This window comes from Odontesthes bonariensis, chromosome 1 (genome assembly GCF_027942865.1).
Source record: "Odontesthes bonariensis isolate fOdoBon6 chromosome 1, fOdoBon6.hap1, whole genome shotgun sequence".
NCBI lineage: Eukaryota > Metazoa > Chordata > Actinopteri > Atheriniformes > Atherinopsidae > Odontesthes > Odontesthes bonariensis.
Genome location: NC_134506.1, coordinates 20,828,243 through 20,850,736, shown reverse-complemented (window position 1 = coordinate 20,850,736; position 22,494 = coordinate 20,828,243). Strand labels below are relative to the sequence as shown.

General features: G+C 41.9%; 1 protein-coding gene across 5 annotated transcripts in view; it reads left to right on the top strand.

The window, feature by feature from the left end:
- apba2b (amyloid beta (A4) precursor protein-binding, family A, member 2b) overlaps window positions 1–22,494 on the top strand; it is a 63,113-nt gene that overhangs the window by 25,626 nt on the left and 14,993 nt on the right. For 4 of the 5 annotated variants that reach the window (XM_075458231.1, XM_075458514.1, XM_075458380.1 and 1 more), the window contains exons 2-6: window positions 11,704–12,201; window positions 12,618–13,690; window positions 17,263–17,343; window positions 18,938–18,977; window positions 19,462–19,607. In XM_075458231.1, coding sequence (XP_075314346.1) covers window positions 11,724–12,201; window positions 12,618–13,690; window positions 17,263–17,343; window positions 18,938–18,977; window positions 19,462–19,607 — 1,818 coding nt within the window. In that variant the 5' untranslated portion in view covers window positions 11,704–11,723. Of the gene's footprint in view, window positions 1–9,947; window positions 10,027–11,703; window positions 12,202–12,617; window positions 13,691–17,262; window positions 17,344–18,937; window positions 18,978–19,461; window positions 19,608–22,494 lie in introns of those variants that run through there. The other variant, XM_075458299.1, reaches the window with a different exon arrangement.

Genomic DNA, 22,494 nt, shown 5'->3' with positions numbered 1-22,494 from the left:
TGGCCTCCCACTTCTTGGCTGAGTTGATGTCGTTCCCAATCGCTTCCACTTTGTTATAATACCACTGACAGTTGACTGTGGAGTATTTAGTAGGGAGGAAATTTCCCGACCGGACTTGTTGCACAGCTGGCATCTTATCACGGTACCACGCTGGAATTCACTGAGCTCCTGAGAGCGATGGATGCCTAGGTGCTTGAATTTCTACACCTGTGGCCATGGAAGTGATTGGAATGCCTGAATTTAATTATTTGGATGGGTGAGTGAATACTTTTGGCAATATAGATAGATGTAGATAGAAAGTCTGAAGTAAAAAAAGATTTGATAAAATTTTTGTGAATTTCAACTGGCCAAAAAGAAAGTTGCAAAAACACCAAATACATCTCACGTGAAGTGAACTTTAATTACAGTTTGCATGATGAGAGTTTTGTCTGTAAAATGTACAAATAGATGTGTGAAAATAAAATTATTTTCTCTTTTATCTCTTGTAGTATTGCCGAGATAGATCTTTTCTGATTGAAGTGTTTCAAATGCAAAAAGCCCCCAATAATATTAATAATGAATGTGTAACGGAAAAGCTGCTTTCTTGCATTCAAAAGCAAAAAAAAAACATGGCATTATTTTAGCAAAATGAACATCTTCTCCGTGTGATCAGACGTCAACTGAATGAAAAAACATAGATTGGAAGTTGGGAAAAAAAATAAAAATAGAATAAGCCACTCTTGTGATTTCACTGAGGATTATATGGATTTAACCTCTCCAGATAAAGTGAACAGAACATTATGTAACAAGTGTGCAAAGCTGTCGACCTGCGCTGACGAAGTGAGCAACAGACAGCTCGAGACTGCAGCTTGATTGGCATGACAACACCCTCCAATATGTCTTGTCTCCCGCTGGGTTGCACAGCGAGTCACGGAGACACCAGTCAAGCAAATAACCTCAATGTGACCCTGGAAAATACCAGGCTAATGGCTCTCAGGCTGTCCTTAGAGTTGACAGTGTTTTAAACTGTAAATCATGCCAACATGCTTCGAAAAGCAAAGCAGTTATATATTATGCAAGTAGGTGCTGTTTTCACTGTCATGGTTTAGTGTGTTACCATGCCAACATTTGCTAATTAGCACTGAACAAAAAGTACAACCGAGCTTGAGGGGAATGTTCTTAGTTTAGTGAAATGTTGGCTTTGTGGAAACAAGGCGAACTGTAATGTTGCCTTGATGATGCCAGCAGAATAGTCAGGGAATTGCTTAAATTAATGAAATTGATTCTGAGGGTAATGTTAATATTTTTTCATTGTAATCTGTCCAACAGTTGTAGAAGCATTTAATCTAAAACCCCACACCAGCCTCATGATGTCACAAGAAGAAAGAGCCAGTAATCATAAAAATTCATGAATCTGAAATAAATGAATTGTTCTCCTCATGTATTGTGTCCACAGTTTAATCGAGATCCATAGTGTTGTCTTTATTTGCACCTGTGGCAATCCATTTGTCCCTTTTCTTTCCTCTAAACCTTGTTTTTCAAGCAGTCGCGCACCTTCGCGAATCTGCACGACAGCTTGTGTTCCAGGAGATACGAAATATGGTGTTTCTGAATTTTGTTTGGGTTGTTTGATGATTGACTGAGCCAGTCCTCCTTGAGGCTGAGCTGGAAAACAAAGAGCTGCTATGGTAACAGTCAAGGGTGAAGGAGGAGGGTGTGTCTGTGGTGTCGTGCTTGAAGTGTTGAAATGGACATTGGCAGTCAGAGTGGCGGGGGAGCGTTCTGTGGTCCTTTGCCATTCCCGCTGCTCACCAGCCTCTGCTCTCCCTCTCTTCCGGGCTCCAACATGTTTCTCTTGTTGTCATCTCCAAGTGAGTGGGAGACTGGGAAGAGAGCAAATACTGAATCTTAATGAGACAACTGAGAGGAAACTCATTTTCTTGCATTGTCTCTCTCTCTCTCTCTAATTCTTCTGCTCTTTGTTTACTAGCCATGTAACTCAGCACGGTGAGGCTATAATACATAGTTTGTCAACACATGTTCAGTAATGTGGAGAGGCCGGAAGGGAAGTTAAATGTCAACAGTTAAATGTTTACAAGATCAAATGATCAGAGCTGACCCCGATAAAGATGTCAGGTGAATAGCGGCCGTGGTTATTTCATGGATCAAAGGATTCCCGCGCGGTTCTTCTGAATTTAGTCTCGATATCATGATGCTTGGATAGCTGCAAGAAAATATCAGCATAGTACTTTAGTGAATGGGAGATATTGATTGCGGTTGTGCATCGCTTCGTCCAGCGAGAGAGAGCGTGAGACGGCTGTTTAAGTTTATGATGGACACCTGAGTTAAAGAGGCTTCCCTCTTCCCCAGTTTTGCCATATCTGTCGAGCAGTGCTTGGACAGCATCAGCACCTAAATGCCCATAACGTGACCGACAGTGCGATTGTTTCCACTTCAATGATAAACACTGTGAAAAACATTAAATTCACGATTGCAAGCGAAAATCAGCGTTTAGAATCTTAATGCAAATCACCTCGATTTGAAAGAGATATCAGTGAAACTGAATTAGATGAATAACTTATGACTGTGTTTCTAATCAACATTGTCAACACTGTTTCAGCTGGTGGGATGAGAGTCTCAGACAGTGTCAAACTTAAGGAACTTTTTCTATTTCTTTTGTTTAACAATAGTGACAAATACTGTTCCGTTTTTTTTTTTTTTACAATCCGCTTAGCCACAAGCAGCTTCTACCTGGTAATTTTGGTAAAGAAATGTATAAAAAAATCGATGACCATTATTGATAATCATTATATGTTGGTGAGTTGAAAAATTATAAGGTTTGTCCATCTGTGTTGCTTTATTTGGCCAAAAGGCAGAATCAGTTTGTCTCCCATCAGTTACCATAAACAAATGTGAGATACAATTGTTTTGTCACAAAAATGGGCGCTCGTCCATTTGTTGTTTTGTTGCTTGATTTGACGTATTTAGGCTGATTAATTGATTTTGTCCAGTGTGTTTTGTATCAGCTGGAAGTCTGGTAGGCAGTTTTGTTGGAGATACACCATATTTGGTAGTTTGTGGGGCAGATTTTGTTCTGTCTCTTTGTGGATGTTTTTCCCTTATTAGTTAAGTATTGCCACCACATAACGCAGTAATTTGGGGTTTTCTCAGCTAGGCTGTGGTGACACATCCGCTTTGGGCTGTGTCAATTTTATTTCTTTTGTGTTGTGGTACCTGGTTAGTGTCAGTTGACAATGGGCAACCCTCTATGGAGGACTTTTTTGGGATTTTAAGGGGTTGCCTGCTTGCTGGTTTAAGATGCATAAAAACCCACCCCTAGTCTGCATGAAGACTAGGGATGAGTTTGTAGTTGGTATTGGTTAGGCAGATAATAGGAAACTACAAGGGCTCATTTTTTGCCCTATGTGTGCGTTTGGGTGGTTGATACTTCACATTTTTTTGGGCCCATAAGGTCAGTGTAATGAATAGTCTCCCAGTGCATGTGCATTATGGCCTCAAATTTCAGATTTTGTTAGCGCTCCATCATGGAGTTTGTTAAATAAGTAGCTGATAATTATGAGGTGGATGTTGGTGGCCGTAATCGTAAGGCTGATATTAGAGCAGTTTTAGGGAAGCCTGTTGCGCTTAGTTTTGAGCAGCAAACAGAGTTGCTTGTTTTGTAGGAAAGTGAGAAAGTCAAATTGATTGCTTTAGAAAGGTTGAAACAAGACCTGTGTGGATTGGATGCTAAGCAGCAAAAATTGAACGGTGCGTCTCCACTCTATATCGTCGCCTTAAGGGCCTGGTTGTGACAGCAGCCTGTGGGGACTACTGTAGTGAGATGTGGAGACGGTTATTAAAAGAATGACTTTCACCACACAGTCCTCAGTCCTAATAGTTATGCAGAAACAGGGGTGTAGCATTATTGGGCAATTATATATGCATCAAATATAAGGATTTATCTTAAACCTCGAATTAAGGGCACCACCTACCGTTATTTTAACTTTAAGTTACAGTCAGGGAGGAAAACTGTTAAAATCTTACGATCCTGGTATGTTAAATTAATAATCAATTAATAATCAGTCTCATATCTCGCTACTTTCGTGAAAGTTCTCGTTTGGTTGGACAGACATTACGTAAAGAAAGCATACGACACAATCTGTGATTATAACATATATATAGATATATGAACTATTTATTAAAATGATATGACCAAAACATGAACCTTTAAAACAAACAGGAGATGCATTGAATATGGGTGATTATATAAAACACTTAGTGAATGGAAAATAAAATATGGGGAATGGGGAGATACTGGATGTATTCAAATAGTTTAGGTTGGCTGACTATTTGACGCTAAATACTGACATTTCGGATTAATGTATCATTCTGTGAAAGCCTCGAGACATCCATCAAACCCACTTTAAGGTGAAAACGGGTCGGTCTTACTGTGCTGAAGTTCTGCTTAGTCAGCTCGGAACACGGCAGCGGCCATGCGGGGTCCGAGGGGGTTTCTCTTCCGCTCTCTGGGCCTTCCTGGTTGTGGTGGCTGACTTTAGCGGACTTCTCAGTTGCTTCTTTCACTGGGAAACGGGAACGATGGTGCCGAGGGCTGTGGTTAGATGATCGAATCTTCCGAGTGTCAGTTGGTCCGTTGCTTCTCTGATGAAGTGAACTTAAGTTCACAGAAGATTAATAAAAGGTTGCTTGAGTTGGCTTTCTTGGTAGGAAAACTTCATTCTGTTCTTATCTTTGTTCGGGTCTTTCTTTCTTGTCTCCGGGGTCTCACTGGGTTCTGGAGGGCTTCCTTAAGGTCGTCCTCTGCATCGCTCATCCTCACGTCCTTCCGCTCTCTCCTGAGATTATGGGAAAACTCCCAAACTCTGGTGAGCTCTTCTCTCCTTCTCAAATCATCTCCAAATCTCTCTGAGCAACTGTTCTCTGCTCAAATCTCCTTCTGAAACTCTGGGTTGAAACTCTTCTGGAACAGCAAGAAGCAAGAAACAAGAAGCAAGAAGCGTGTGTTTTTCGCGGGCTCCGGGTTTTGACTCTCGGAGGCGGGGCGTGACGTAAGCTTACACTACTCTTTCAGCCAATGATATGCCTGAACTGTGGTGAATGTCTGCCTGGGTGTCTGTGTAAGATGATCTGTTTTATATGGGGATTTCTGGATGAGACAAAGAAACTCTTATTTCTCCATTACTCCGTCTCATAGAACATTTGTCTCGGTGATTCTGAAAACACCACATCTTGTTAAGATATGCAGATTAAAGATATACATAGACTTGCAATATAAAGACATCAAAATAGCACACAACGTAATTGATGATTATGACTTTCAAAATTCAGATGAATATCTATGAAATCGTGACATATGAATAGTGAACCACACAATGTTAATTTTCTGTGTTAACAATGGGGATACCAAACAAATACCAAATAGATACCGAAGGGACATCGTTAGAAGTTAATAGTTGCATATATCTTGTCCATTTTACTGAGTCCTCGGGGATTTAAATGTTCAACTAATCAACACTGCAGACCACTAGGGGGCAATGTGGTTCCATCAGGCAGGTTGGGCATTTTCAACCAAGATCAGTTCTTTGTCAATATTTAAGCCAGAATCGTACAAATTGTCTCTATATGCGTCTTGTGATCAAGCTGGAAACCTGAAAGAAATTGTATACGGTTATCAAACACATTTAATATAGTTTTAAGATTCGACTAAAAGTGAGTCTTAGTGAAGTCTTCTCAGTTCGTGTGTAGCCATCTGGTCTCTTTCTCTGGTGGGAGAGGGTGTTAAAATGTCAATTTCGATTTATGGTGAAGATAAGATAGTAAGTCTCCAACATCTCCAACAGAAAGGTTCTTTGTTCATTCGAGTTTATCCCAATTTATGGAGAGCGTCTGTTGCGAGTTCGACTCCCCAAAAACTCTCAAAAGGGTAGAAGGTTAACGTAAATTAGGCAGTTTCTGTCTCTTTTTCCTTTGTGGAAAGAAAATGAAGATCTGGTTTTTATCCACATACGTAAACATCCCCCACAGGAATGTTGGTTTTGTCAAAGTTTGAAAAACTCTTAATCCACACGGCACTGTGACTGTTACAAGGGTCAAATACAAGAAGTTTGAGTGTATAGACTACTATGCCTTTACTAGCATACATTTGCCCCAAGTGCCAGAAATTGAACCATTGATTATCCAGTTATTCTGCTCTTTCTCCTGAGCCACAGTACACTGTTGAATAAAAGCTATGCTATGTGTGTATCAAAGTTGTAATCTTGTGTGTGTGGGTGTCTGTTGCGCATCGACAACAACCAATTAGATGTTAAAAAGCTTGATGGCAGAATGAGCAGAGAAAGAGCAGTTGATAGTTGAAGAGTTAGCATAATGTGGGTTGTGGGCTACGTCTCAGACATGATGCAGCAAAAATATTTTTTTTGTCGATTTGTCAGAAATACCCAGTTATGCAAAACAGTTGAAGAAAATCAACTGAAAGGTTAATAATATTTCCACGGAAAGCCAAATTCAGTCAGAGTGAGAAACTTATGAGTCAGCGGCCCATTTAATTCTGACAGTGTTTGCCTGTTTATTTTCGTAGGATGCATCGGTTATAAAATGAGCTTAAAATAAGAGGGTCCAAAAAGTGTCCATTCGCTGAGAAGATGGAACTCAGAAAGCCATTTTAAATTAATTTCCATTCAGAGACTTGAATGATAAAGTGTAAGGATAATTAATAAGAATACTCGGGCATACTGCCTGAAATCCAAAAGCAGAGGACATTTAATCACGTTGCAACAAGGGAACAATTTACAGACAGAGGCTGCGATGTAAATGTTCAAATATACTAAGTTCTAAATAGGCTTTTATAGGGTAAACAGACAGAGGATTGCATTTTGTTGATACGAGTCATGAGACATTCCCCTCTGCCCTTCTGGGGGCAGACAGTGGTGTCGATTATGCCGAGCATGTGGAATATCCTCTTCTCGGAGCAGACAGTGCCGCTGATACCATGAAGGCTGTGGGACGCTCCCTTCTGAGAGCACTGAGTGCAGACAGTGGTGACCTACCAGTGCAGCTGTTATTCTCATGCATACTGTAGGTACAATAGTGGCAACATAAGCAGTGACACAGAAGTAGAAACGATTATGATAATGCGAGCATAAAGGATAAAAAAAAAGATAAGAGTATCACTTTAAGCAATTAAATCACCAGATGTGGGAAGAATGCTACATTAATTGCACAAATTAAGCAGTAAGAAAACTGAAATGTGATGGTTGTTTTTAGCTTAACACTGGAGACATCTCAACTAAACACCCTTTTTCTCTCAACCTAATCACTCATGTTCATGAAGCACTTTTTTTTTTCTCTCACTGCATCAGAAGAAAATTTGAATAGCTACATTACACCTAGGCAGGTAATCATAGCCTCTGATTCTTTCCCAGTTTCATTTGTCACGTGTTGTCTCTTCCCTGTAGATGCCTGACTGTCTTTCAGTGGAGTGATCAGAGGTCATGAGTTAAAATTCAAGGCAGAGACGTCGTCGTTCTCGAAGCCTGCACTCCTGACAAAGCCATCTGCTGCTTTCAGACGCTTTCTCTCGCTCTCTTCCTCCTCTGCTCTGCTTTTAAGCAAATACACAATCCACATAGATCCATATGAATGCACACAAACATATATGACACTTGTTTACCAAACAGGGTGGGTATCTGAGCGTAGTTTAATGCTGCATCTTACAGTCACTGAAACATTTTGTGACACCTGAATAGGTTGCTCTCCTCTGGTCAGGCTGGTGGGCTGTTAGTGCTGCCCGTGTTTGTGTGTGTGTGTGTGTGTGTGTGTGTGTAACAAGCCTTTTTTTAGTGATGAAGGAAACAGCTTGTATCGGTGCCTACATGTCAGAGGATTTATGTGGGAGACGGATACTTGGTGAATGCGTGCAGGTGGGATATAGAAGACAGAAATAAGTGCACAATGATGGATGCCGGCTGGATTCGGGTTTCTTTTTGTGCCAGTTATTTTTTAAACATCTCCCGAAGCCTCCACATTTCTACCCAGGTTCCCAGGGGCTGGATAAATTCTCTGCATACATTAGGCATCCTCACAGGAAAATGTCTTGCCCAGGAGAGTCTTATTTTGATATAGTTTTTAAAATGCACTTATGTGCTTGTGTTGTAATTTAGAGGTCCACCAGAAACATACGGTCTTCATACAGCACTTGCTGTCATATCAAAGTTGAAGATAGAGGGCGTTCTGGGGAATATCTTGAGGTATAAGATCGTGTAATGATCATTTCCTCAGTTTGAGTCAGGCAGTCAAACTCCTGCCAGGTCGAGAAAATGCCCAGAAATCTTTAAATGAATAATAATATGGAGCAGATAGGTTAGAGGAAAAATATGAAAATGAGCCCCAGAGGATATTCAGAATTAATTTGCAAATTAGGTTAGTGAGAAATTTATGCCAGGAAGGAATTGGGGAAACCAGAGAATTTAAACGATTTTGTTTATTTAAAGTTTGCTTTCCCTCATGATAGAAGTTTGACTTCAAACACCAAGGTTTCTGTCACAGTGATGTTCTAACACGTCCTTATCGTCGCAAAAAGTTCTGTTTTAGCCCAGAGAATGATAACACCGAAGCCCAGCGGGGCCAACGATATTCACATACTCTCTGTGCCTGAAGATAAGCAATAGTGGGAATTCACATCAAAGTACAACTCCAGAGATAAACAAAACAACTAATTAGCGTCGTGTCTCTATGAATCCAGTCAACCTCAGATTAAATTGAGAAGGTCTCAAAAGCTTCAGTTTTATTCTGTCAAAAAGAATGGACATTATTAACGAGTAATGAAAAACTGAAAGAAAACATCAGGAATATTGGTCGTTCGTGATTCAGTGAAGCAGGTTGTTCTCACAGATTGCCCTCTTTGGTGGATTAGCATCAGCTGCTGCTGTCCTGAGCTGACAACAGCTACCTGTGAGGGTGACACATAGCCTGATGGCATCTGAATTCCATCTTCTGGCCTGTGGCATCGGGGGCTGAAGTTTTCAAAACTGTCAGATTGTAAACTGGATAAGAAAAAACTAGTTGAAACTAAACAAAATTTAATAAAAACCTCCTAAGAGTCAATCATTAAAGCTATTCAGCACTTTTGTGCACATAGCTGCCTTAAGCTGCTACAGTGAAAAATATATTCTCCTGATCAAATTGTCAAGTAAGATCGTATATATTTAATTGAACCATAGGAAGTGCCAAATAGTAATTAGGATTCTGCCTGTAATGACAAATGTAGCTTAGCTCGCATGGAAAACCATTATTAATGCAAAAAAGGGACATTGGTGAGCTGAAATACTAAAAGAAACAAGAAAGTGTAAAACATAGTATTTTTGAGAAGATGATTGTGCTCATATAGTTAAACGAGGGGTTGTGGGTTAGTTGGTAAAGGCCGTAAATGGAAAAGTACAGAATAGTCAGATATTTTGACACATCTTATGGCACTAAACAGGTGGGACCGATCCTCTGTGTGTCTTGTGTGGTGGTGGTATTACCATTCACGTATAAATGCATGCAAATAGCATAAGCACAGTGAAATTTCGAATGCATGTCAGACAAAGCAGATTTGGGTAATCTGGTGCGGGTCTTACAGGGTTTCCCAAATGACATAATAATATATTGGCAGTCAGAAACAATGGGGGAAAAAATAGATACATTTTAAACACAGCAACAGTCATGCAGCATGACTACAGAGTAGAAAATGGCAATTTGTGAATCCGAGAAGCCAACAAAGAGAAGGTCAAAGGGTATCACTCCCCAGGGGATGCAGTTACCCCTAGTTACCAAGCCTCACCCTTAGCTTCATGGAACAGGATGAGGTGGGGCTGAGCTCACACTGGGATATGATGTGAGGGAAGAGGGAGGGTGGAGTCACGGAGGTGCATGCTGTGTAGCAGCTGGTGGGGGATGGGAGGAGCGAGGAGAAACATGAGGGAGGGAAGCAGGGGCTCGTTGTTACAACAGATAGCAGGACTATTGTGTATCGCATCCCAGCTCCAGGTAAGATGTACAGTCAGTGCATGGCATCATAGATGTTAACCAGTTGAGGCTATTTTTAAGTAATTTGCAAAAGTTGCGAATGAAAATAAGATGTCTGATATGAAGAACATGCTGCCGCATTTTATCAGGTGTGTCCATGTGTCAGTGTGTCCGCAGCACTCTTTATGCTGTTGTTCAGATGTGTTTTATGTGCACGTTCAGCTAGTTGAGGAACAACCGGTTGTATGTATGTGTGCTGGTGTGGGCTTCGGTACGTGTTTGTGATTCAGAGATGTTTTTTAGTGGCAGGTTGTACAGAGGCAATTAACCAGTTTAATCATTTGTAATGGAAAACTTAATTAGAGTGAGGGAAAACGAGAAAGCAGCAACAACACTCCTCTGAGGGTAGTTGTTCATGGCAACTTTATGGCACAACAGAGAGAGCACGGTGACAAAATGGATGACAATGTGTGGGGATGACAGAAAATACAAAATACACACTGTAACCGCTGTTAAGATGATTGCAAGTATGCAGTAGAATAAAATGTATGCTTATTTGATGCTTTTTTCATAGTTTTATCTCCGACCTTAATCAATTATATTTTTTCTTTCTGTTCCTTTGAGGGCTTGGTGTATTTAAAATAATTGGCCTTTGATCAGCACAGCATAGTGCACCTATCTTTTAATGTCTGCATTCAGCCATTTTTGGAGAACCCAAGGGACTTATTAATGAGAGACTTGGGATTTAGTAGTTTTGTTTTTCTTCAACACGTGATTCAAAGTTTGCACAAATGCAACTTCTGCCACCTGATGATCTTCGTGACTGAAAGTTAAAGCCTCTAAATAGAGAGACTCTTCTGAGAAACATGACCCCTCTGAACTGTTTACACTACAAAAAAAAAAAGAAAAAAGAAAACAGTAAGAATCCCTTTGATCTCTGGAGAACAGTGTGGAAAACAGAAATGATTCCCTTATGAAACATCCTTTAGGGTTTGAGTCTTGCACATCTGACTTTCTGACAACAACAAAACCTATTTTGTCCGCTCACCTCCTTCATATCACATAGAAATAACCTATTATGTCTTCCATTTCGGCTACTATCAGCACATAAGCCATACTGTAGCTCAGATCAGTGTGGGTTTTGATTGACTAATCATCTGCAATGATATCAGTGCAGACAGCATATTGATCACCTGTGTGAACATGGTTTTGATTTTTACTATCGATCCTTTGTTTGGTGGTATCCTCTTTGTTTCATGCGAATGCTGAATGCTCAGAGAGGCTCTGAGCGCTGTGATTACTTTCATAAACCTGAGGCTGAGCTCGTAGATGAAAACTTGAAACCACAACTATGTTAAATGTTTAATGTACACCAGAAAATGTCTGCTTTTCAAGCCACCGGAGTAAATTGGATTGTTAGACAAAGAAAATACAAAAAATGGAAAAGAAAAAAAGAGTGAGAGAGATGCATGGAGGGCAATGTTTGTTAGGGCGCACTGTATGGATTTTTGAGTTGATAAAGAGAAGTTACTACATGCAGATTTTCGTGAAGCAGTTTTTAGTATTGCAGAATGTTCCTCTCTCGTGTGTGTGTGTGTGTGTGTGTGTTTGTGTGTCTGCGTATTTGCAAGGTTGAATTAGCCACATGTATTTGGCGTTGCTCTAAAGCTTTGCCCCCTTTGTGTGTCCCTGTCTCAGGTTAAAAGAACTAACGATGCATGGCTTGTAAGCCGCCGGTCATGGCTCAAAGGAGGAGGCCAGGGACCAGTGGGGGAAACGGTATGGCTGCTCCAGGCCCTGCCTCCTGTCCCACCCCTCATCCTGCAGAGTCATGTGATCTGAAACCCATCCCCGCACGGCAACGCCCACTGCGCTACCACAAAGAGCCACATGATCCAAATACCCTCCCTCGTTCCTGTAAGGCACAATATTCCTCCCCTAAGTCTCATGAGGTGGGTCACAGTACCGTGGAAGAAGATGCTGATGCAGAGGTAGACGTGCAGCGGTGCAGCAACCAAGCTGTCGATCCACAACTTGAGAATCAGCGACCAGCAACACCGTCCACACCTGAACACAATTGTGACCATGATGAGCACCACCAGGCAGACTTCCATGGTGGAGCCGACAGCCTGGACGACGACTCCAGCTCTGACTATATCAACAACACTTCAGACGATGAAGAAGACTATGATGATGGTGAGTGTGACCTTAGTAGTCCTATTATAAGGGTTTTAAGAAGCTGTCTCTAGTTTTGCTGGTACATTGAAAAAAATAATAATAAATCAGTGTATTAGACAAATAAGTGTTGACTGATGAAAAGTCAAGGCCTCACAAAAGTTATTACACTTTGTCCTGAGAGGGACACAGATGTCAATACCAAGTAGCCTTACAATACAGCCAATGATTTTTCAGACATATCATTAAAAAGGAAAAACCCTAAACATGAGCCTTCTGGTGGCATATCCACTGGACATCTAATTCTACTAGTTCTAACTGGGCATTAGTGAGCTGAATAGATAGGGTTAGATTTAACGTATTGATTTAGTATATAGATAGTTATAAAGAAAGCGCTAATATTAACAAACCTGCCTGTGTCTTACTAACCCCTCCAGGACTGGCAGAGGAGGATGAAGGTGTGACTTACTATATCCGCTACTGCCCAGAGGATGACAGCTACTTGGAGGGTATGGACTGCAGCAGCCAGGGAGAATGCAACCACAGCCACAAATACAGCCAGGGAGAATGTCCCAGGACCATACAGCCAGGCGGATCCCACACCGATGAGTGCCAGGAGGCTGTGGAAGGGTGGGCCGAGGAGGGGGAGCCTGAGGGGGAGGTGAGGGAGGAGGAATGGGTGGAAGATGAGCAGGGAGAAGAGGAAGTGAGGGAGGAGTGGAGAGAAGAGGAGGAAGAGGTGAGGGAAGAGTGGAGAGAGGGGGATGAAGAGGCCCAAGAGGAGTGGAGAGAAGAGGGCCAGGTGGGGGAGGAGCAGTGGGCGGGACGAGAGCGACACAAAGTGGAAGATTGGGTTGAGGGGGAGGGAGAGGTCCGCTGTGAGGTGGTGGAGCAAGATCCTGATGAACAGATATACAATGGACGACCAGAGCCCATCCTGGACCATCATCACCACCACCACCACCACCACCACCAGGCTGCCACGCAAGACAATTTGCACACCCAACAGGGTGACAGAGAAGAGGAGGAGGAAGAGGCAGAGAGCGAGGGGTACTGTCCCAATGAGGAGGAAGATGAGGAAGGTGATGAGGAGGAGAGACACGGAAGGGCTTACACTGGAGACTACTATGCCCCTGAGGACAATGGGAACTCAGTGCAAGTTTCTCCATACCCAAGCCGTAAAGTGTTGGTGGTGGAAGGGGAGACGGGGGAGGAGGCAGAGGAGGACATTGATCAAATTGTTGCTGAGATTAAGATGAGTATGAGCATGGGAAGTCTAAGCAGCGGCACCGACCAAAGCCCGGAGGAGCTGGCACAGGACCCCGTACCAAGTGACTATTCTCTCTCTAAACCTGAGGCAGCCTCCTACCCACCAGCTCATCACCGCCACGACAGCAGGCCCAAGTCCCTAAACCTCCCATCCATGCACCACAACAACCCTGAGCTCCAGAAGGGGATCAAGGCACATCCACGCTCCCCTGAAGACAGACAGAGATGGGCACAGGAGCAGGTGAACTGTTTGTTTTGTTTTTTAGAAAGGCTATAAGCACTGCTATTGTTCCTCATTCAGCCCATAAATTGTGTCAAACCTGCCACAGGGATTCATGGTATTCAATTCATTTATGGTTCAGCCTCAGATTTTTACTGTTTTACCACTGCCAAATCAAATACGTGGAACATTTACCATCAGGTTTGTACTCTTTGTTTCAAGACTCTATCCACTGGATGTGATTTGTGTGATTTTTTTTTTTTTTTTTTATTAAAAAAAAAAAATAAAGATTTTGGTGAGGGACTGAAGATGAGTTACAGATGGCATGTTTCTCATCAGCAACTGAAGAATAAATGGAGCCTTGCCTCTCCCCCATGTTACCTTGACATGTACTCCCTCATTATTTTTTTTATTTTTGAAAAGACCTGGATAAAAGCACACGTACTGCACACTCATACATCACCAACACATGCAGAACTCCCCCACCCACTAAAAGTCAGATGGTAAAAGGAGAACAGGGTGAGTCGCCCGTGGGCAGCATGCCGACACACACCTGCTCCACAGTGTGCACGTGTGCTGGCACTTTCTCTGTATGCAGCAGAGAAGTGGGTCAGTGAAACTAGATCAAATTGGAGAAAAATGTACAGCACACTGCAGCTTCGGATGAGTCCTCGGCTCACTGAGATGATTTTTTTTTCCTCTTCTCTTATCCAGTGACGTGTTCTCCGTACCCCGCCTGAATGTGCCCCTTAACTGAACCAAGAAAACATCGAATTTAGTAAGAGCTTTACGGCGTAGTGTGGAGCCAAAAGCTTATGTTAACGTAGAAACTAGAAAACTCGTCATCTTCACACACACACTAATTCACACAGCACTCTATGTTATAGATTTTAAATTGTTTTTTATGTTTCAGCTATAAGTGTTGAATTATTTATGATACATTGGCACAAGCTCGAATGAGACGACGTTAAAGTGCATTTTTATCCCAAACTTATTGACACCATTTTAGCTATCAATAATAGCTTGCTGAGTTTTGAGCTGTCGGGAACATTGCAAGATTGTGAGGACAGAATATCCTAAGCAACCATTGTGATGTTCATTGAATGTGCCCTTGTGTACATTCCAGTTTATTTACACAAATCTTGAAGACAAATATCAGGCACTCTGTTGAAAAAGAAAATAAATAAATCAAACTAATTATTTCCCGTTGTGAGCTCATGTACACAAAGGCAGAAGCTGCCAGTTGTCTCAGTGGTGTTCTGATGAAACTTGATTGCACTGATGAATAAGGACTGACGTGGCGTTGATTTATTGATGATGAAAAGTAGTCTGATGAAACTTCCGCATGTAACCTCTTTGTAGAAGGCACAGTGCAAAGTTTGACTGGATTCACTTGGGATTCTTTACACAAATGCAGTTTTGTACTGTACAGCAAGAACAAAAAGCAGTTTTGCTTTCCATGCCGCCAACTAACACGAATCTCATTAATGTAATTCTTGTTTGCACTACTGAGTACGGTAGCATAATGAATACTGATCAGAACTTTGTTTTTTTTCTCACCAAAGGAGGAGAAAGATTCATGTGCTACTCCTCTGAATTGAACTTTTTCTCAATGCTATGCAGTGGAGGAGAAGGAGGAGGAGGTTTTCACACCTTCCTCACATTTTTACTCCTCTATCCTCTGATTATGCTCACAAATTGAACAAGCTCTTCAGTCTTTAAAGATGTTCCTCTCCTGAAAAAACTAGTGTTGCACCGATACCATTTTTCGGCCCCGATACCGATACCTGGCTGTGCAGTATCGGCCGATACAGATACCACTCTGTTTGAAAAAAAAAAAAAAAAGAAATTAATATATATATATTAATTTTTTTTTTTTTTTCAAACAGAGTGGTATCGGTATGGTACATATAAAGAGCTGCATACTACTTGGATGTAAAATGTAATATCTTTATTAGTTCACAAGTTCATAAAACACATGGGGTGGGGGGCTCTGATCTAATGGAGAGAGAGAAGGATTGGGAACGCAGGCTTCCTTGGTCGCGACACACACGACAGGCTAACCCTTAACACAGCACACGGAATGAAAACCCACTACAAGTCAGGCTAGCTTCACTAGCTTTAAGGCACGCTTTAAACACAGCACACAGAGTCAACACACCACAAAACACACGGCTAACCTGCAGCATATGGCGCCCGTTTAACCACAGACCCGTCACTCCTCCCCACGCAACCCCACCAATCAATACCACATAACAATAGGCCGACCTATACATAAACACTAAAACACAAAGTTAAAAGGAGAGGAATACTTAACTCGCCCACTTGGCTAGACCCTCCCCCAGGGTCTGAGCTTGTGCCGCCGTCCAACTCCCCGGGGTAACGGTTTTGCTGGACGGCGAAGACGGTAACTGGCTGTCGGCTGGTAGTGCGCTGTCACGACCGCACAGGGAGCGATGGCGGCCCAGCACTCTCTATCGTGGACCCTGTTTTGACTACAGGAGGCACCCAGCCTCCCCTCCTCACACTCGCGCTGCAAACTCCCCCTGGCTAGCTGTCTTCGTCGCCGGCAGCTCTAGATGACTGCGAACGACACCCTCCCCGGCTAACAGAGTGCCGTGTCGCCAGACGTCTTGCTCCTCACACATAGAAAAAGCTGCCCCGGCATTGGTTAAGAGCGGCTATTGGCCCGCTCTCATTGGTCTGGAGCAGGCCAATAGCGATAGCTGCACAGTGATCACAACACAGTGTAGCGAGTGTCGGGAGACGTTCAAGTGTCATACAAGTATCGGTAAATGGTATCGGTGCCCTATTTGTTGGTACTCGCCGATACCGATTCCACCATTTTAGTGCCGATCAGGGCCCCGCCCGATACTGGTATCGGTATCGGTGCAACACTAGAAAAAACACCTCACGGTAATTCTTCACTGGTGTGCCCAGCACAGAGCTATCACCCCTTCAATCATTATCTGTTTTAGTTGGCAGGAAGCGTCCAATTGTAAGAATGCATCGTGGAACAGTGTGTTCATAAACAGGTACAACACAACTAGCACCTTTTGTAATCGTGTTCATGTCAATTTGTACAATACAAGATATCGCACAGAATCTCAGCCATGCTTGTAAAATGACAACAGGAGAGATGTCATGTTAAACTGAACAAAAAGCAACCAGTGTGAAGTTGGGGTTATATTTTATACTGTATTTAACGAGAGATGTGATAAAAGACAGAGTAAGCTGACAAAAAGAGTTTGCCGGCTGAATGCAGATTGAATCCACTGCTTTTGTCCCTGAAGACAGTGCTTACCTTTAAGATTGGTTTGTTTTATGGTTTGGTTTTCAAATCAGATAAATCTTGATATTTTGGATCTTGGCAAAACGAACCATTTGTTTCATAGTTTTTTCATAGTCCATCACTGTCTCACACCTCTTATTTATAGCAAGCCAACACACCCATTTTAGTCGGCTTATCTCCGTCACAAACCTCCAACCAGCAGTGGAAACAGAAAGGAGATGTAATCACATACAAGGCCCTCCTGCTTTAATCTGTTCTAATTCTTATACTCCGTACCTGTTTCTCTGTGTTGACCTGGCAGGTGAGCAATGGAGCAGAGCAACCCAGAAAACAGCAGCGGTCTGACCTCAACGTTCCCCTGGAAAACAACAATGTACCAGAGGTAAATGCTGCTGGATCTTTCTCAGCAGGTATCCCTGGCCAGGTGTTATGATGCTTGTTGTTCCCCCTTTCCTTCCCTCTCAACCCCCATCCAGGCAGATGGCCGCCCATCCTGAGTGTGCTTCTGCCAGAGGTATCTTCCTGTTAAAAGCGAGTTCTTTCTTTCCACCATCACCTCGTGCATGCTCAGGGTGGATGCAATTTGTTGGTTTCCTTAGCAAGGCAACGTTTTTTGCTTTTTTTAATTGACTTTTTATGAATTGGACTAATTTGGAATTTCTTGAATTGGATTTGATTGGATTTAGATTGTTTTTCAAAGAATTGGATTCTAATTGACTTGAATTGGGCTGCATCTTTGACGTGCCTTGAGATGACATTGGTTGTGATTTGGCGCTATATAAATCAAACTGAACTGAATCGAATCTGTCGCAGCATTTCCCTCAGGATTCTTTATCTGTTACAAGGTTATTGTATTCTAGTGAATATATTGTGTGTAAATGTGTGCGTGTGTGTGTGTGTTAGTGCATGACCATTTGAGTAAATGAGTAATTGTGTAATTACAACCACAGCTCATGTCCTCTGCTTACGGCACGATGGCATCGAGGTAATTGAGCAGCATGTCTGCTTGTGGTTTTATGAGGGCCATTTTTCACCGAGATGTCTGCAGTGGATGCTTCGTTTCTAGGCTCCACCCACAGCTCCGTATCCTTCAGCTTTGTGGATGTGTGGTGAACCGTTTACAGGACTTAGTAGATGCAGTGGGATGAGTGTATGAATCCCTTTGCTTCCTCTCTCGTTCACCTCCCACGACAACCACGTCAGTGTGGGACGTCGATGAGCTTTGCGCTCTCACGCCCACTTCTGCTGTGCTCTTCAGCATGACGCACATATATATAGATATATATATATCTATATATATCTATATATACACTACATATGTTACAGAGAAAGGAGAGGAGAAATACATGAGTGTACATGCAACTGTATGATTGTAAGTCAGGGGGTTGCTTGAAAATAAAACAAAATGTCTGAATATTTTTGACACCTGTTTTAAACACCAGAGGGAATTTTTCTACAATGGATGATAAAGATAATTCATGATGAACTTTCTGCTTTCACTGTATTTGTTTTGTCTTTGATTCTTGTGTCAGTACTGTACATGTCAGCCGTCTACACCTCTGCTGTCAAAGTGAGCCAAATTTAATCCACTTAAGAAAGCATTGTTGATGGCAGTGATGGAAAGAAAGTCTGTTGTTGTTTTAGCACAGGAGATAAGTCCCGTCTACTGGCCAAACTGGCAGAGGGATCTTGCAATATTGTAAAAATGCTGTTTTTCACCAGACTGTAGATTTTGTCCAAAATTAATACAAATGCACCAGTCAAGGCCCATTGTTGAGTTCAATATTTAAATTCCTTAAATTTAGATTTGCTGCTTGATCCCATAATCTAGTGTAGTGCTTTTTGAAGATGTTGTTTTTGTAAGAAGCAAATCATATTTGGGTAAAATCATTACTAACAGCATTTTCAAAGAAGATGAAACTGGTTCATGGACATTTATTTAACTGTTGTGTCCCATCATCCATCTTGTCTTTCAGCCTACAAAGAAGGTTGCATCGTTCCCCAGCTTTGTTGATGGTAAGATAATCTGTCTGCATGCCTGTTTGGTGATGAAACAAAAATATTGGGATCTCATGGAACAACTCTAAGGAACACTGGTCTTTCAGTGTGTCCCTGACAAAACTCTTCAATGCCATTTCCCTGCCATTTGGCAGAGGCAAGGCTTAACAGGACCTCAGCAGGCTGTTTGCTCAATCAGATCATAAAAGAGTATTGTGCTCTGAAAACGGGGTCTTACAGTCTAAATCTTGATATCGCAGATTAATCTCAGTTTCCAGTGACACTGCGATGCCATAATCTCACAGTCACTGCCATCTCCCTGCTCAGATTCATCCAGTTATCACCGTATCTCCAGAGCAACAGTGTTTGGCTCTGTTTCTTCACATAGCACATTGAGCGCAGTCATTACACTCTCTCCATCACGCACACGACACTTTCAGCCCAAACATTTTCTCTCTCTCTCTCTCTCCTCGCATGTCCCTGTTAATCACCATCTTCTCAGTCCCGGGACCCTGCGAGCCAGAAGACCTGATCGATGGCATTATCTTTGCTGCTAACTACCTGGGTTCCACCCAGCTGCTGTCTGAGAGAAACCCGTCCAAGAACATACGCATGATGCAGGCTCAAGAGGCTGTCAGTCGGGTCAAGGTATCGAAAAGCATTAACTCACTCATGCTGGATTCTTGGCCCCGGAGATATTCATTATTCAAAGTCACACAGAGAAACACAAAGTGATTATTCATGTTCTTTGTTTCATTTCCTGAGAAGCTAAAAGTAACTGTAACAAAGAATCCAAATGAATCCAAATCTTTCAATAATCCCTGGAATCTTTTGAACAATTAGCGTTGAGAAAACTTTAATATATCTGATAATTCTTCTTTTTATTTTTGTTTCTAAAAGCTGTAACAGTGTTAAGGTATTAGCAGTGCCCCAAGAGTTGGAACTTTTTGCAACAAGAAATTTTACTCCGATTCTGACTCCTGAAATTCTGGATTTTCTTTCATTTCCTTTAATTATTTTTTTGCTTGATAAATTAGTTCCTGCAGTGGAACTTATTTATCACCATCTCTGACTCATTCCCTCCTAAGTTAGTGCTGTCCCAGTCTAACTTGTCCCCTCTCTGAAAGAGAATTTCACATGACGACGTCCTCTCTTCTCCTCAGAGGAGTCGTTATCATGTTCCAGTCGTGTTGTTGTTGTTTAGGCAGTGAACGGTAACCTCAAATGTGTCAAAAACATATAGGAACCTTTCAGAGATGATGTTCAGTAGCTTTGCATGACTTGTCCTGCATGTTTTCTAACACATTTGCTGCACTGAATATGTCTCTCATTCTACTGTAGATACTGTATTGGAACGGCGAAAGCTGCATTAAAAAGAAAAAACATAAACAAAGAAGAAAATCATTCATTTTCATCTGTTATTTGTAATAGGCCGTGATGACAATGGTTTGTGAAAATCTCAACGTGTCGCTTGTAATTGCAGCAAAGTATTATAGTCATATATTAGGCATGAGTGATCTTCGACGGCAGCTAGAGATCGTAGTCAGACTGGGCCGCAGGGCGTCCGTTTGACACAGCTGGCTGGATGGCAGGGCTGCTGACATACAAGCCTTATATTTCCCTTGCTGACACTTGCCCCCTGCTGTTCACTAATAGTGTTGTGATGATGCTTCTTCAGTGCAGTTTCAGGAAAAATTCGATTGGATGGTGCCAGTGCAGCGTAGGGAAGCTGGTTGTAAAATAGCTGTTTGAAGAGCTTGATTGCTCTCTTCCTCATTGTTATTCCACCAGTGCTTGTGTTTGACTTTTCAGAAACACAGACTCAAAATTCCCCTTCGGTAAGAAAAGCTTCCAGCATTACTCGTGTTCCTCTGCTATGGATTCAGTCTTTGTGCCAGGGGACTTTCGTGGTCAGGTGTCGTGACACGATGACTGACCTCGTACTGTTTTGCTTCACAGTTTCCCGACACAAGTTTCTTTATTTTCTCCCCCTTGTGCGAACGCAAACATAGCTGCATTGCTAAATATTGAATGACCTCCGTGCAGTAGTCTACTTTTAGAAACTGACATGTTGTAACGAGAGTTGCTGTTGAGCAGGTGGATACATGTGAGATTTGGTTCTGCTTTATTTGTCTTATGTTATAGATAGTAGGTTAGTTCTTTATATTGAGGTTCCAGATGCAGAAAACTTTAGAATTTTACTGTTGAAGGCAGTTTCAGTGATAAAAACGGGTTGCGTTGCCTATATTTAAGTCACTTTTTCTAAGTTTCCTGTGTTCAGGAGTATTTACTAAAGAGGCATGTGTTTAGGTCATTATTAGGGATGTATTATGAAAGTTGCATGTCATCAGTATGAGGAGACAAAACCTCAAAAAAAAAAAAAGATAAAGTCCAATTTGGCCTTGTGGTTGATTTCCGGATTCTTGCTCAGAGAGGATCATTCAAGCTTACTAATGTAGGATTATTACAATTTACAGTTTTGCTTGAAAATGTTTGGTTTTATTAGATTAACATGGCATTTTTTGAATAAACGTAAATAAAAGGTTTTTTTTTCTTCTGATGACTGTAAATTTGGGCCATCACAATAAGAGTGGAAATAATGATTTATTAATTCCTCTACACGAGAGGCTTGATGATGATGTATTGGTATCTGCAATCAGTAAAAATTAGATGAAAAATATCAGCATATCCGTACACGTAGAGGTAACTGAGTGCAGATTCTCTCTCTGTGTCTGCTCGGGATTGGAAGGTTAGGGTCTGTGTATATTTGTGAATCAGCTGGCAGTCAACTAATTTCTCTCTGAACATTGGCGAAATGCAAAGTGCACCGTGTGCCAGGAAAACGATAAAACAACAACCTAACAAACTAAGAACCTTATCGCTTGATTGTATTGGCAGTCAACTGATTATAAAGACATTTTTTAAGTCTATAAAACACAGGTATTCATTTCAAATGAAGTGGCAGGATGTTATTTGTGTATCCCTTTGTGCATGAAAAATACTAGCCACATAACTGGCCAGGCCAACCTCCTCACTTATTGTGCGAAGCCTTATTGGTCGTGTTTTTATTCATTTGATGGCAATCTGCATTTCTGCTGCCGGATGTCACAAACTCCTGCAGAGTGCAGCTTTAAACTCTGACACTGAAATGCATGCACTTGGCTCCTTTGTGTTTGCCATCACACAGGCTCTATTCATACTTACTTGCTCCAGATCAATCCAAGGAAGCAATCAGCTTGTACACTCAAGCTCTGGTACAGCTCCCTGGAGCGCAATGCTGAGCTGAAATAACTTTGCCAGGTAAATCGTGTCAGAAATGTGCACCTTATTCAAGCAGATCTTTTCTGGCACGACATTCGCTCCGTTTGATGTAATATTTATGGAGCTTCATCCCCACCCCAACCTTCACTCTTTCCTGTCGTCTACCCCCTCGACACCCTGCTCAGCGCCGCCTTAGCAGAGGAGTAGATACTGCTAAAAGCCTCAGATGTCTGTCTTGCGTGTGAGCTGATGAAAATTTGCAAAAAAATACTCT